At 59.6% G+C, this 15115-nt stretch overlaps 2 protein-coding genes across 2 annotated transcripts in view; both read left to right on the forward strand.

Annotated features, from left to right (window-relative positions):
* Positions 1–6197, forward strand: part of LOC120394402 (immunoglobulin superfamily member 1-like) — a 44554-nt gene extending 38357 nt beyond the window's left edge. The window contains exons 10-11 of the mRNA XM_039518639.1: positions 39–329; positions 5710–6197. Coding sequence (XP_039374573.1) covers positions 39–329; positions 5710–6068 — 650 coding nt within the window. The 3' untranslated portion in view covers positions 6069–6197. The remainder of the gene's footprint in view (positions 1–38; positions 330–5709) is intronic.
* Positions 6198–9639: 3442 nt separating this feature from the next.
* The window catches only part of LOC120394403 (leukocyte immunoglobulin-like receptor subfamily B member 5), a 43156-nt gene continuing 37680 nt past the window's right edge, over positions 9640–15115 (forward strand). The window contains exons 1-2 of the mRNA XM_039518640.1: positions 9640–9714; positions 11265–11295. Of these exons, the coding sequence (XP_039374574.1) occupies positions 9640–9714; positions 11265–11295 (106 nt within the window). The remainder of the gene's footprint in view (positions 9715–11264; positions 11296–15115) is intronic.

The following is a 15115-nucleotide window of genomic DNA, read 5'->3' on the forward strand; positions in this document are numbered from 1 at the left end:
CAGGGTCTGTCTCATGGCCTGTCTCCCTTTCACTGCAGAGTCCTACTACCCAAAACCCTCCATCTCCCTGCACCCCAGCGGAGGGGTCGCTCTGGGGGGAGCTGTGACCGTCCAGTGTCGGGGTCGGCACCAGAACATGAGGTTCCTTCTGTACAAAGATGGAAACTCGAACGCGCTGCAGGACATGGAGCCGGCTGGGGACCTGGCTGAGTTTCCCATTCGCCACGTGAGCTGGAGAGACGCAGGGACCTACAGCTGCTATTATCATAACAAATGGTACCTGGTCACCTGGTCATATCCCAGCGACCCCGTGGAGCTGGTGGTAGCAGGTGAGGGGCCTGGCTCAATTTCCCCACTCCCAGCCCCACACCCAGCCGGACCCTCAGGAGCGGGGCCATGTGCAAGGGGAGCAATCAGGTGCAGGGACCCCCCAAATCAGTGGGGCCGGAGCTCAGAACTCTGGGGAGCAGAGCCAGCTCCTGTGGCTGTGGGGGGCACACAAAGTGCCCCTTCAAAAGCAGCCACATTGTTATTCCTGTGCTCGTCCCTGATCAGGGGGTCTCTGTGCCAATGGGACGCTTAGAGCCAGTCTCTGCCCTGAGCCCTGGGCCCAGCAGAGGGGACGCCCGGCTGGGGAGCAGGGACAGAGTCACTGGGGGGCTCCCCAGCAAGGGGCAGCAGCAATAGTTCCCAGTGTGACCTGTCACAGAGTGTGGGGGAGTCAGGGCCCTGCACCCCCGGCTTCCTACGATTCACCAGGACTCTCAGCCAGCCAGTAAAGCAGGTTTATTTAGATGACAGGAACCCAGGTTTTGCAGGCATAGATAACAGGATCCTCCCCAGTTAGGTCCATCTTGGGGTCCCAAGAGCATCCCAGCCCCCTTGGGGGGTCAGAGCCCTGTCTGGGCTTCCCTCCATTCCCCAGCCACCTCCTGAAACTCCTTTCACTCTCCAGCCTTTTGTCCAGTTTCCCTGGCAGAGGTGTCACCTGGCCTCTCCCCCTTCCTGGGTTCTCAGGTTACATGCTTAGGTATTCTCTCTACAGCCTGTCTCCCATCCCCCAGTGCAGATCATCCTCCCAGGCCAACACCCCCCACTCAGCATTCACAGACCACAGTAAGAACAGTCCCAGTTTGTCACATGACCCTACCCAGCAGTTCCTGCTACACCAGTGAACTCTGATTCACTTGTGATCATTCCCCACTGAACCGATTTCTCCTTCCCCAGCCGATGGAGAGAAAACGCAATTGGCCTCTAGGTCACCTGGGCCTCTCCTTGCCCTGCCCAGCCACCCCTCCATGGGCTCCTTGCAGATGGATCCGCGCCGTTGCCCTGCTGGGGGGTGGGGGACCCCGTGTCCCTTGTGTCCCTAGCCCAGCTCCCTTGGTCTTGGATTCAGGGGAAAAGCATCCAGGAGACTCTCCCTGCAGGCCCCTGTATCGGCCTGGTCACTGGGGCCAGGCTGTGGGTGTCACAGAGTCCCCAGGCGATGCTCTGGACCTGCTCCCCACCAAGCCAGGCAGGACTCTGGGGAGCCTCCTCTCCCTTGCAGCAGACTGTCTCCAGGGCAAGAAGCTCACACGGCTTCACCTCCTGGGTCTCTCCTTGGAGCATTCAGCCTCCTCTGCCCCTCTGTGTGCTTCCCACAGCAAGTCCACCCAGGCGGGGTCCTGGGGGGGCACAGGGTCCTGCACCCCCCACTTTGCAGTCAGACGTGACTCTCAGCCAGCCAGTAACACAGAGGTTTATTCGATGACAGGAACAGGGTCTAAAACAGAACTTGTAGGTACAGAAAACCGGACCCCTCGGCCGGGTCCATTCTGGGGGGCAGTGAGCCAGACCCCCACGTCTGCACTTCACTTCTCGTCCCCAGCCAGCTCCAGACTAACAACCCCCTCCAGCCCCTCCTCTGCTCAGCCCCTTTCCCGGTCCAGGAGGTCACCTGACCTCTTTGTCTCCAACACCTTCAGTTGGCAGCTTTGCAGAGGAGGGGCTCAGGCCATCAGTTGCTAGGAGACAGAGTGTCAGGCATTTAGGTGCACTGACCCTTTGCTCTGCTAGATACTTAAGAACTGCCTAGGGGACACTGAGGCACCAACACCGTATTCAGAGAAAACATTAAGAATATTCCCAGTTCGTCACATCTCTCCCCGCTTCGAGACCGAACTGAGCCAGGTCACTCCAGCCAGTGATCTGGGGAAGTTCGAACCCACCAACATTCCCAGGGATGCCCCAGCATCTCTCCCATTCCCTGGTGGGGGTTACACCAGGACAGTCCAGTCTCACGCCCTCCCTTAGGTTGGGTATGCTTGATGGCACTCGCAGGCCGCATGTGGGAAGGTTTATGCGGCCTGAACCCTTTTGCCACCCCAATACCCCTGGGGTTCAAACTGGGATGGGGTCTTCTCCCAGCACCCTGGTCTGCGATTCGGGCTCTCTTGGTTAAGAGCCCCCATCTTGGTCTTGGCCAGCTCTGGGCTTGGGCAGCTGCTCCCCATCTTGTGGCCCAGATACAACACCTCTGCCGTCCCCACCTTGCACTTTCCAGCTTTTACTGTCAGTCCCACCTCCTTGAGGCAGCCCAGCCCCCTCTTCCCCTGGGACACCTGTTCCTCCCAGGTCTGGCTAAAGATGCCCATGTTATCGGTGTCTGCCAGGGCCAAGTTCTCCATCCCCCTCCTCTTGCCTAGAATCTCCCCAGGCCTAGGCATGGTATCAGTATCGGACATCGTGATGGCTTTAAGCTTTCGATGGTCCCCACAGAACCAGATCATCCCATCTTCCTGGGGGACCAGCCCCACGGGTGAGGCCCATGGGCTGTTGAATGGCTGGATCCCATCTAAAGCCAGTAGGTCCTTGACCTCTCTCTCCAGGTTCTGGGCTGCTTTCCCAGTGACTCTGAATGGGGAACACGTGATAGGAAGATTGGCTCCCACCTCAGGGAAGAGATCCCCCAGGGGGTCGTCCCCCTTCTCCTCCCAATCCTCCCCTTTCAGGTTCAGGGGTCCCCTCGCTCTCCTCCCATCCAGCAGCTTGAATGGGAAGAACCCTGTGGATTCCTGGGGCACCACCAGCTGCCTCCCGATCCCCCCCAGTTCCCCTTGGGGAGCCCATTCCCGGTACAGGAATCCCTTCTCCTGCAGGACTCTGTCCCTGCCACCTTCCCCAAGGGGGTTTGCAGCACTGTGGCCAGCAAGTCCCCTCAGCTTCTCCAAGGAGGGATCCCTCTGCAGCTCAGTCTGGGATTCAACTGCTGGGGAAGGGAGTGGGACCTGCTCCCTCTCGCTGGCTGGCCCTGGGGTCACAGTCGCCCTGAGCCCCGTCCCTGGTAGCTCCCTCCCTGCTGTGTAATCACTTCCCAGCAGCACGTCTGGACCAGGCAAACCTGGTTGGCAGCCGACCTGCCCTGCCTGGGTGTTCCCCCACTCAGCTGGGGTCTCAGCTCCCGCCGTGCTCAGCGTTGCCCTGGCTGTCCCAGTGGGGGCAGGCAGGGAGCTCTCTACTCTGGTCACAGCATCAGAGCCAGCCTGATCCCCCTCTCCGGTGTGCAGGGGGGCGGGGAGCATCTCTCCCTCCCTCTCAGCCCCAGGGGACTGGTTACAGGTAGGCAGGTATCCTGAGCCCTGCAGCCCCTCCCCCCTGCCAGCCAGGTCATTTGCATTTTCACTGACCATTTCCATCCTAGCCAATTGGTTCCCTGGATTTGAATTCAAACCCTCGGCCGTTACAGGAGCAGGGCCTGGATCCTGTCCCAAAGAGACACAGTCACCCCCCAACAGGGCCTCCCAGCCAATATCCTGGAGAACCCCAACGCCCAGCCAGCCCGACCCCTCCTGGGTCTGCACAGGGATCCGGGCAATAGGCAGGGTGAGGGGCTTCACCCCGGGAACCTTCACCCAGGTCCCACAGCCCCTCAGCATCTGCGGCTGCACCACCACAGTTCTCTCTGTCCCAGGGTCTCACCACCCAGGCGTGTTTCCCCACTGACCCCTGGGAAGCCCCCTATGCATCTCCGCTCCACCATCGCCAGTCCATGCTGCTGCTGCTTCTCCTGCAGCTTTTCCTCCGGCTCTTGCTCTCTCTCACGGTCCTCTCGCTCTCTCGGACTCTGCTCCCATCCCATCCATCTCCGATCCCCTGATGGGGAACCCAAGCGTGAAGAACCTCGTCTGGTTGGGGACCAGACTCTCAGGGATGCCTGGCTGCTGCTCCAGCTGCTCCCAGATCCTCTTGTAGCCCCATCTGGGTCAGGAATCTGCTCCTCAGAGCGGTCCTCCTCCTCCAGCTGCACGATTAACTGTGCCTGGATGAGCTTCCCCATGCGTAACCCTCTCTGTGTGCACAGGATCACAATGTCCTTCTCAAGGAGATGGTGACAGGCCATCACTTCACCACTCCCAAGTGGCTCTGGACTCACAGGCCTGTGTGCTCTTGGCTCCCCCATGGTTTCCAGGAAGATCCCCTAGCGTGCCAGCCCCTCTCATGGTCACCACCTCTTTGCCAGGGTTGAGCTGCAGACTCCTCCGCCCCTGGGACTGCTCCTGCGATCCCCAGGGGAACCCTGCTACTGCAAAAATCCTTCTCTCTTCCAGGGTCGAGCAGCAACCTCTTCCGCCCCTGAGACTGCTCCCTGCCGTCCTCAGGGGGACCCCGTTACTCCAACAGTCCTTCTCGCTGGTCACACACTCCCAGAGGTTAACTGCTCCCTGAAACCGTCCCTCTCTGAGCCTTCAGCACGCCTGGTCCTCATTATCCCTCCTTTGTTTTACTGCTCCCCAGACACTTACTGCAAGCAGCGCCATTCATGGGGTGCAGTACATCCCACCACTGCCCTCAGTTGTCATGGAGTCCCCGGGTGATACTCTGGAACTGCTCCCCACCAAGCCAGGCAGGACTTTGGGGAGCCTCCTCTCCCTTGGAGCAGACTTGTTCAGGGCAAGAAGCTCACACGGCTTCACCTCCTGGGTCTCTCCTTGGAGCATTCAGCATCCCCTGCCCCTCCGTGCGCTTCCCCCAGCGAAACTGCCCCAGCGGGGTCCTGGGGAAGCCACCGGGTCCTGCACCCCCACTTCGCAGTCAGACGTGACTCTCAGCCAGCCAGTAACACAGAGGTTTATTCGATGACAGGAACAGGGTCTAAAACAGAGCTTGTAGATACAGCGAACCGGACCCCTCGGCTGGGTCCATTCTGGGGGGCAGTGAGCCAGACCCCCACGTCTGCATTTCACTTCTTGACCCCAGCCAGCTCCAAACTAACAATCCCCTCCAGCGCCCCCTCCTCTGCTCAGCCCCTTTCCCGGGCCAGGAGGTCACCTGACCTCTTTGTCTCCAACACCTTCAGCTGGTACCTTTGCAGGGGGGGGGGGGCAGGCCATCAGTTGCTAGGAGACAGAGGGTCAGGCATTTAGGTGCACTGGCCCTTTGCTCTGCTAGATACTTAAGAACTGCCTAGGGGGCCCACTGGTCAGGGTCCCTGGCTGGCCTCAAGTGGGGTCGGCGGTGGGGGGGCAGGTGATCTCTTATGGAGCCGGGTGCTGAGCTATGTTTGGGTAAACCCCCTGCACCCGAGCCCCATGGGCAGGCAGTGCCAACCCTGGTAGGGGACAGACTCCTAGAGAGGCCGAATGACGGATGGACTGAATTGGGGCAGAGGGAGGTGGGGGGGGGCTTTGTCTCCCCTGTTTAACTCCTGTCTCTTGTTGAAAGCAGGGCGTGAATACCCCAAACCCACCATCTGGGTGAGCCCCAGCAGGGTGGTGGCACTCGGGGGAAGCGTCACCATCCGCTGTGAGGGTTGGTACCCAGGCGTGGAGTTCGTTCTGCGTAAAGCTGGACACCCGAACCCACAGGTGCAGACGGTGCCTGATGGGACTGTGGCTGAATTTCCCATCCCCAGTGTCGGCCGGGAAGATGGAGGGAGCAGCGGCGCCAACTTATATGGGCTCGAGGGGCTTAAGCCCCAGGAATATTCAAGGCTGAGGGCTCTGCTCCACCAATATTTGGAGCTGCTGGGTTTCTCGCCTGCCCCTGCCTCGGAGCTTCCCTGCCTGAAAGAAAACAGCCAGTGACTCTCTCCTTTGTTTGTGCTGCTTCTGCCTAAGGCTATAGAGATCAGCAGCCGGCAGCCTCTTGGCGCACCGGGGGAGGGAAAGAGGGAGAGAGGAGGAGGAAGGAAGCACACAGGTGTTTGGGAGCTCTCCCCCCCCACCCGGGGCAGCAGCAGGGGTGGGGAGGCTACACATGATGGCAACCCCCCCCCCCACCCCGGTGTGATGAACTGGGAATGTTCTTAATGTTTTCTCTGAATACTGTGTTGGTGCCTCAGTGTCCCCTATGCAGTTCTTTGCTGCAGAGCAAAAGGCCAGAGCACCTAAATGCCTGGCACTCTATATCCTAGCAACTGATGGCCTAGGCCCCTTCTCTGCAAAGGTGCCGGCTGAAGGTGTTGTAGACAAAGAGGTCAGGTGACCTCCTGGCCCGGAAAGGGGCTGAGCAGAGGAGGGGCTGGAGGGGGTGGTTAGTCTGGAGCTGTCTGGGGACGAGGAGTGAAGTACGGGGGGGAGGTGTCTGCCTCACTGCCCCCCAGGATGGACCTGGCCGAGGGGTCTGGTTCGCGGTACCTACAAGCTCTGTTTTAGACCCTGTTCCTGTCATCGAATAAACCTCTGTGTTACTGGCTGGCTGAGAGTCATGTCTGACTGCGAAGTGGGGATGCAGGACCCAGTGGCTTCCCCAGGACCCCGCCGGGGCGGGCTCGCTGGGGGAAGCGCACGGAGGGGCAGAGGATGCTGAATGCTCCAAGGAGAGACCCAGGAGGTGAAGCCGTGTGAGCTTCTTGCCCTGGAGACAGTCTGCTCCAAGGGAGAGGAGGATCCCCAAGGTCCTGCCTGGCTTTGTGGGGAGCAGTTCCAGAGCATCGCCCGGGGACTCCATGACACCCGGTACCTACCACAGGGGAGGCGAGTGGGCTTTCTGGACCTGAGAGAGTCCCTAGGAGCATGTGCAGTGACTGTGGTGCAGAGTGAGTGTGCTGCAGGGAGGGGGGAGAGGAGGGGTCCCTCCCCTGGAGCTAGCTGCTGCCGGTAACGGGGGAGGGGGGGAGAGAGTCCTCTCTGGCCCTAGCCCTGGGGCAGCCTGTCTGCATCCCAAGTTCCTTATCCCCAGCCCTGTGCCCCCAGCATCCCCAGCCCCACCCCAGAGCCCTCACCTGAGGGGAAAAACATGCAACTTAAATGTGGTGGTCAGTTTGGTGGTCAGTTTGGAGTATCATTGTGTTTAGCACAATACTTGATTATTTTACACCCCTTTACAGTATATAACTAGTCGTATACAGGTGTTACAAAGTGGGAATGTTCTTCTCTGAATACTGTGTGGGTGCCTCAGTTTCCCCTATGCATTTCTCGAGGATCTAGATGGTGGGATAAGGGGGTGTGATTGTTGTAGAGCCCTAGAGGGCCAGTGTGATGCCGTCTGCACAGAGAATGGCTGCAACCCTGTCTCCAGGCAACTGATGGCCTGGACCATAAGAACATAAGAACATAAGAAAGGCCGTACCGGGTCAGACCAAAGGTCCATCTAGCCCAGTATCTGTCTACCGACAGTGGCCAATGCCAGGTGCCCCTGAGGGAGTGAACCTAACAGGCAATGATCAAATGATCTCTCTCCTGCCATCCATCTCCATCCTCTGACGAACAGAGGCTAGGGACACCATTCTTACCCATCCTGGCTAATAGCCATTTATGGACTTAGCCACCATGAATTTATCCAGTCCCCTTTTAAACATTGTTATAGTCCTAGCCTTCACAACCTCCTCAGGTAAGGAGTTCCACAAGTTGACTGTGCGCTGCGTGAAGAAGAACTTCCTTTTATTTGTTTTAAACCTGCTGCCTATTAATTTCATTTGGTGACCCCTAGTTCTTGTATTATGTGAATAAGTAAATAACTTTTCCTTATCCACTTTCTCAACATCACTCATGATTTTATATACCTCTATCATGTCCCCCCTTAGTCTTCTCTTTTCCAAACTGAAGAGTCCTAGCCTCTTTAATCTTTCCTCATATGGGACCTTCTCTAAACCCCTAATCATTTTAGTTGCTCTTTTCTGAACCTTTTCTAGTGCTAGAATATCTTTTTTGAGGTGAGGAGACCACATCTGTACACAGTATTCGAGATGTGGGCGTACTCTCCTGCAAGCTGCCAACTGAAGGTGTTGGAGAACAAAGAGATCAGGTGGCCTCCTAATTCCTGGAAAAGAGACAAAGGCCAGAGGAGGGAGTGTCAGTGCCTGTGCGGACTTCCGGGAAGCGCATGGTGGGATGCTTTGGAACTACTCCATACAAAGCCAGTCAGGACTCTGGGGGAGCCTCCTCTCTCTGAGCATACTGTCTCCAGGGCAAGAAGCTTACACCTTCCTGGGTCTGACCTCGGAGCATTCAGCATGCCCTTCCACACCATGCACTTTCCGCAGCGAGTGTGCCCAGGCAGGTCCTGGGGCAACCAGAGGTCCCTGCACCCCAACTCTGCAGTAAACCTGACTCTCAGCCAGCTGGTAAAACAGAAGGTTTATTAGACGACAGGATCACAGTCTAAAACAGAGCTTGTAGGTACAGAAAACAGGACCCCTCAGTCAGGTCCATCTTGGGGGGTGGGGAGCCCAGACCCAAGTTCTGGGCCTCTCCCGATTTCCCCAGCCAGCTCCAAACTGACACTCCCTCCTCTGGCCTTTGTGTCTCTTCCGGACAAGGAGGCCACCTGATCTCTTTGTCCCCAACACCATCAGTTGGCACCTTGCAGGGGAAACTGAGGCACCCACACAGTATTCAGAGAAAACATTAAGAACATTCCCACTTTGTCACAACAGGTGCAACAAAATTTAATACCCTATATTGAAGCAGGCAAGTGCTGCTTCTGACTTTCCACTTTTAATTGACCCTTGTAATCGTGTGGTGCCGATGCATTGTAGCTTCATTTTATATTGGCTTACAGGGTGAGAGCGGGGGAGGAGGGGAACCACCATTTTGGGCCCCACCAAAAATTATAACCTTCAGCTCCGCTCATCACCCCCTAACTGATGTATTGCCTGGGAAAGGCCCCCCCTGCTCTGCAGCTCCCCCTGGGGGCAGGGATCCCCCCTCCCTCAGGCCTGAATCTCCAGTGGTTACTTCTCCCCCCAGCTGGGGAACCCCACAGTGACTCTGTCCCCTGTCCCCGGCCAGGCATCCCCTCTGCTGGGCTCAGGGCAGAGCCTGGCTCTGAGCATCCCATCGGTGCAGACACCCCCTGAGAGTCTGGCTGTGGGTGGGGCTGGGAGGCAGGACGCTGAGCCGGGCCCCTCACCTGCTACAATGATCTCGACGGGATCGCTGGGATACGACCAGCGACTCTGTTGCGTTATGGAGCGATAGTTGCAGGTGTAGCTCTCTCCCATAGGCGGCAGGTTCATATAATTTTTGGTGGGGCCCAAAATGGTGGTTCCCCTCCTCCCCCGCTCTCACCCTGTAAGCCGATATAAAATGAAGCTACAATGCGTTGGCACCACAAGATTACAAGGGTCAATTAAAAGTGGAAAGTCAGAAGCAGCACTTGCCTGCTTCAATATACGGTATTATATTTTGTTGCACCTGTTGTGACAAAGTGGGAATGTTCACAGGGCCGGATTCTGGGTCAGGGAGTGTCACAGACTCACAGATCGTGCCCACTCTTGGCCCCCGTGTGGTCCGTGGGGGGGGTTCCCCTTTCAGTGCGACAGCCCTTCTTGGGGGTCCATTCTCTCTCGGGGCTAGGCCCCTCCACCTCCTAGAGCCACACCTCTCTGAGTCTTAGCACGTCTGTCTCTGCCTTGGGCCCCCTCAGGAAGTCCACTCGCTCTGGACCCCCCAGGCCTCCTCACCCCAAAGGGATTGATGCAACCTTGTTCTCTAGCCCAGAGCGACTCTCAGCCAGTGTAAAACAGGAGGGTTTATTGAGCGTTGAACCCAGCACAGGAAACTCTCCGGGCCTCAGGCCTGGCCTCCCTCAGCCCAGCACATCCCAGTCTCCCTGCATCCAGGTGGGCTCTGCCTGCTCCCCCTCTCCAGCCCAGAGCCCCCCTGCTTCCCAGCTGGGCCTCCGATACCCCCAGCCCCAAGCTCCCCTCTGTCCATTGTCTTCTCTCCAGGGAAACAGGCTCATAAACAGGGTTGCCTGGGCCTCCTCTCCTCTCTTCTGTCCTCTGGCCCCTCTGGCTGGAACCGGCTGGTCAGGTCACCGGGGTCCTCTCTTTGCCGCCCATTGTCCTCCCACTTCGCCAGAACCGGCTGTGACTCCTGAGCTGGGTCGTTGGGTCGTCATGTCACCAGTCGCCGGGGTGTCCCTCCTCCAGGGCATTGGCTGGTGTCCCAAGTGCCCTCTCTGGTCCTCTGCAACAACAAACTCCCTCTCCTCTCACCTCGTCAAACCAGTAACACCCGGGGGCACTGAGTCCCCCTCCCTCTGCATGCAACCCACTGGAAAACCATGAAAAGATAAGAAAATCCCCCACTTTGTCACAGGGGGACTCTGGGATCTGGGAGAGAATCTCTGCCAGGGGGCCCCTGGATCTGTGCATGTCAGATTAGGGTTGGAAGAGACCTCAGGAGGTTCTAGTCTAATCCCCTGATCAAAGCAGGACCAACCTCAACTAAATCATCCCAGCCAGGGCTTTGTCATGCCGGGCCTGAAAAACCTCTAAGGAAGGAGATTCCACCACCTCCCTAGGGAACCCATTCCAGTGCTTCACCACCCTCCTAGTGAAATAGTGTTTCCTAATATCCAACTTAGACCTCCCCCACTGCAACTTGAGACCATTGCTCCTTGTTCTGTCATCTGCCCCCACTGAGAACAGCCGAGCTCCATCCTCTCTGGAACCTCCCTTCAGGTAGCTGAAGGCTGCTATCAAATCCCCCCTCACTCTTCTCCTCTGCAGCTCGAGGCCGGGGCTGGGTGGGTGCCTGGGTCTGGCTCTCACAGCCTGTCTCCTGTGCACAGATCCCAGCTTACCCAGACCCTCCATCTCCCTGAGCCCCACCGGCGTCATCACCCCAGGGGCAGACATCACCATCCGGTGTCAGGGGCAGCGCCAGGACGTGAGGTTCTTCCTGCACAAGGCTGGAGACCTGAACCCACAGCAACACATGGACCCTGCTGGGGCCGGGGCCGAGTTCCGCATCCCCAGCGTGGGCTGGTGGCATGCAGGGAACTACAGCTGCAGCTACCGGGCCCGGTCAGAGCCCTTCGTCTCCTCGCAGCCCAGCGACCCCGTGCAGCTGGTGGTAGCAGGTGAGGGGCCCGGCTCTACGTCCCCACTCCCAGTCGCACCCTCAGAAGTTCGGCACCTGACGGGATGCTCAGAGCCAGGCTCTGCCCAGAGCCCTAGGACTGGCCTGGACAGGGAGCAGGGACAGTGTCACTGGGGGGTTCCCCAGCCAGTGGGGAGCAGCAGCTCCTGGAGGTTCAGGGCAGAGGGAGGGGGGATCCCTGCCCCCAGGGGGAGCTGCAGAGCAGGGGCCTTTCCCAGGGGATGCTCCCCTGGCTGCCCCCGCACTGGGGACACACAGAGGAGTCAGGGCCCAGGGGCTGCCAAGCCGGCACCGTCCCCAGCCACAAACTCCCCTCCCCGGACTGACAGTGACGATTGATGCTGAGTCACGGGCTGAGGTGGATTCTGTCATCCTCAGGTTTCCTGGAGTCTGGGCCAGAGCAAGGGGGATCCCTCCCCCCCTTCCACCTGCGTCCCTCTCCTGTTTCACCTCCTCGGCCTGCGGCCCTGCCCACAGCCCCGCCCCTTTCTGCCCCCTTCTGGGGCCCCGCCCCTATGTCACCCACGGCCCCACCCCTTTCTGCCCCTCCTCCACCCCTGTAACCCCAAGCCCGGAGAAGCTCTGTCCCCATGCTCTGGCCCCAGGGCGCAGCAGGGAGTGAGAGCTCGTCCTGTCTCCGGGCCTCAGCGGACGTCCTGGTGATAAGCCTTCCCCTGCCCCACCGTCCCACCGTGCTTCTACAGGGGCAAGGGTCAGGGTGCTGGGGCTTCTCCTGCCCTACTTCCCGGCGGTCGGGACTCTGGGGTAACCGAAATATTCATGGTCAGTGCAGAACCCCCCACATCCACCCCCCAACAGCTCCCTCCCCTGCACTCACAGCCCCCCCATTCCCAAGGCCTGGGGAAAGGTGGGTCTTGTGCGACTCCCTCCAGTCACAGACTGTTTCCAACCCCAGGGAAGGGGGCAGAGCTGCAGGGGGGGCACTGGTCAGGCTCCCTGGCTGGTCTCAGCGGGGGCTTAGGGGGCAGGTGATCTCTCATGCAGGCGAGGGCGGCTCTAGGTACCAGCAAAGCAAGCAGCTGCTTGGGGCAGCCCATTTGCAGGGGCGGCAGCCGGCAGGGATCCAGCCTGGGAGTGGAGAACCAACAAGGGGCCCTGGAAGCTTGGTTAGCACCCTGCCTATAGAGCCAACCCTGGAGCAGGGAAAGAACTACATTTCCCAGCATTCCCTTGGCCACTACCAACAGGAAAGGGGGGAGGGAGTATGGTAGCTGAAACCTCAAGCTGCTTCTTGAGCTCACTGCTAGAGCGGGGTGGCACTGTGAATGGGGAACAAGTGTGCCCATGGAATAGAAGGCTTTGGCCCAGATCTCCCCTTCCGAAGCCATCCCCAGACTGGCTTAGGGATACTGGTGTGACCTCCCCTTGCAGCCCCCAAAGAAGGAATTGGGTGGACTAAATGGACAGTGCCCCTCTCTATCTGAAGCCTAGCAAGGGAGGTACGTGGATCCCACTAGAATTTAAAATGAACAGTAAGGGAGGGGAGGCTCTACTGCACCTGGGCAGCTTTAGATGCAGGGCCGCCCAGAGGGGGGGGCAAAGGGGGCAATTTGCCCCGGGCCCCGGGCTCTGCAGGGGCCCCCAAGAGCATAGGCGGCAGGTTATATATTTGTGCGGTGCCCGGGCTCCAGGAATATTCAGGGCCGGGTGCCCTGCTCCAGCAATAGTTGGAGCTGGGTCTCTCCCCCGGCCCTGTCTGGATCGGGCCCCGCCCCCCGCGGGCCTCCCCGCCACCACGACCCTGCCTGGAGCAGGTCCCAGCCTCTTCCTGCCACCCCCTCCCTGCGTGTTTCCCCGCCCCACCGCGCCCCGTCCCTGCCTGGCAGAAAGCAGCCTGCATTTCCCCTGCCTGATCTGTGCTGCGGGAGGGCTCCCAGCAGAACAGCTGTCTGCTGCCGCAGGGTCCTAGTGCCTGCCCACCACTAATGGCAAGGCAGGCTGCCCTTACCGTGAGCCTCTCCAATGCCCCAAACCCTCAGCCCCAGCCAGAGCCCTCATCCCCCCCGCACCCTAATCCTCAGCCCCAGCCAGAGCCCTCATCCCCCCGCACCCTGATCCTCAGCCCCAGCCAGAGCCCTCATCCCCCCGCACCCTGATCCTCAGCCCCAGCCAGAGCCCTCATCCCCCCGCACCCTAATCCTCAGCCGGAGCCCTCATCCCCCCTCACCCTAATCCTCAGCCTCAGCCCTGAGCCCCCGCAGCATGAACCCCTCATCCTCAGCCCCAACCTCATCCCTCTGCACCCTAATCCTCTGCCCCAGTCCTGAGCCTCCCCCCACAGCAGGAACCCCTCATCCACAGCCCCCACCCACATCCTCTGCACCCTAATTCTCTGCCCCAGTCCTGAGCCTCCCCACAGCATGACCCCTCATCCTCAGCCCCAACCCTCATCCCTCTGCACCCTAATCCTCTGCCCCAGTCCTGAGCCTCCCCACAGCATGAACCCCTCATCCCCAGCCAGAACCCTCATCCCCACACCCTAATCCTCTGCCCCAGTCCTGAGCCTCCCCCCACAGCATGAACCCCTCATCCCCAGCCAGAACCCTCATCCCCCCACACCCTAATCCTCAGCCCCAGCCAGAGCCCTCATCCCCCCCCCCGCACCCTGATCCTCAGCCCCAGCCAGAGCCCTCATCCCCGCACCCTAATCCTCAGCCCCAGCCCTGAGCGCCCACATCATGAACCCCTCATCCCCTGCACCCTAATCCATAGCCCCAGCCGGAGCCCTCATCCCCGCACCTAATCCTCAGCCTCAGCCCTGAGCCCCCGCAGCATGAACCCCTCATCCTCAGCCCCAACCTCATCCTCTGCACCCTAATCCTCTGCCCCAGTCCTGAGCCTCCCCACAGCATGACCCCTCATCCCCAGCCAGAACCCTCATCCCCACACCCTAATCCTCTGCCCCAGCCCTGAGCCCCGCAGCATGAACCCCTCTTCCCAGCCCCACAGCCCTCACCCCACATCCCAACCTCTGCCCCAGCCCTGAGCGCCCCACATCATGAACCCCTCATCCCCGCACCCTAATCCTCTGCCCTAGCCCTGAGCCCCCCCGCATCATGAACCCCGCATCCACAGCCCTCACCCCACAGCCCAACCCTCTTCCCTAGCCCTGAGCCCCCGCCGGCATCATGAACCCCTCATCCACAGCCCCACAGCCCTCACCCTGCACTCCCTCCTATCCCCAAACTCCCTCCCCCTTCCCACACACCCCTTCCCAACCCCAAACTCTGTCCCAAAGCCTGTACCCTTCACCCCCTCCTGCACACCCACCCCCTGCCCCAGCCCAGAGCCTGCACCCAGCACCCAAACTCCATCCCAAAGCCTGCACCCTGCACCTCTCCTGCACCCTAATCCCCAGACCAGGATCTGCACCCCAGACCTCCCTGGGGGGCAGCACCCCCATGTAAAAGGGCACCGGGTCCAGGGAGGGACACAGGGGCCTGAGGACAGGTGGATCACCGGCCTGCAGAGGGCACTCTGTGCTGGAACAGAGCTAATTCCCAGTGTCACCAGCAGGAGGTGCCGCAGGGGTGAGTCCAACCTGTCTACAGCTACCATCCCTTTCACTTCTCAAATGCCAAATTATAGCGTATATGTAATTTCAGTGCCACAGGGAGATTCATGTCAGGGGAGGGGGTAGTAGCTTCATTTAAAATTAGCCACTGGGGGGAAGGATCACATGAGAAGAGCAATATTCTTCCCAACCCTACCAAGGGAGACCCCCCTCCCCTGCATTCCCTGAGGCTTCAGAGGGGTTAATTCAGTGGTTCTCAAACTTT

Source organism: Mauremys reevesii, unplaced genomic scaffold (assembly GCF_016161935.1).
Source record: "Mauremys reevesii isolate NIE-2019 unplaced genomic scaffold, ASM1616193v1 Contig56, whole genome shotgun sequence".
Taxonomy (NCBI): domain Eukaryota; kingdom Metazoa; phylum Chordata; order Testudines; family Geoemydidae; genus Mauremys; species Mauremys reevesii.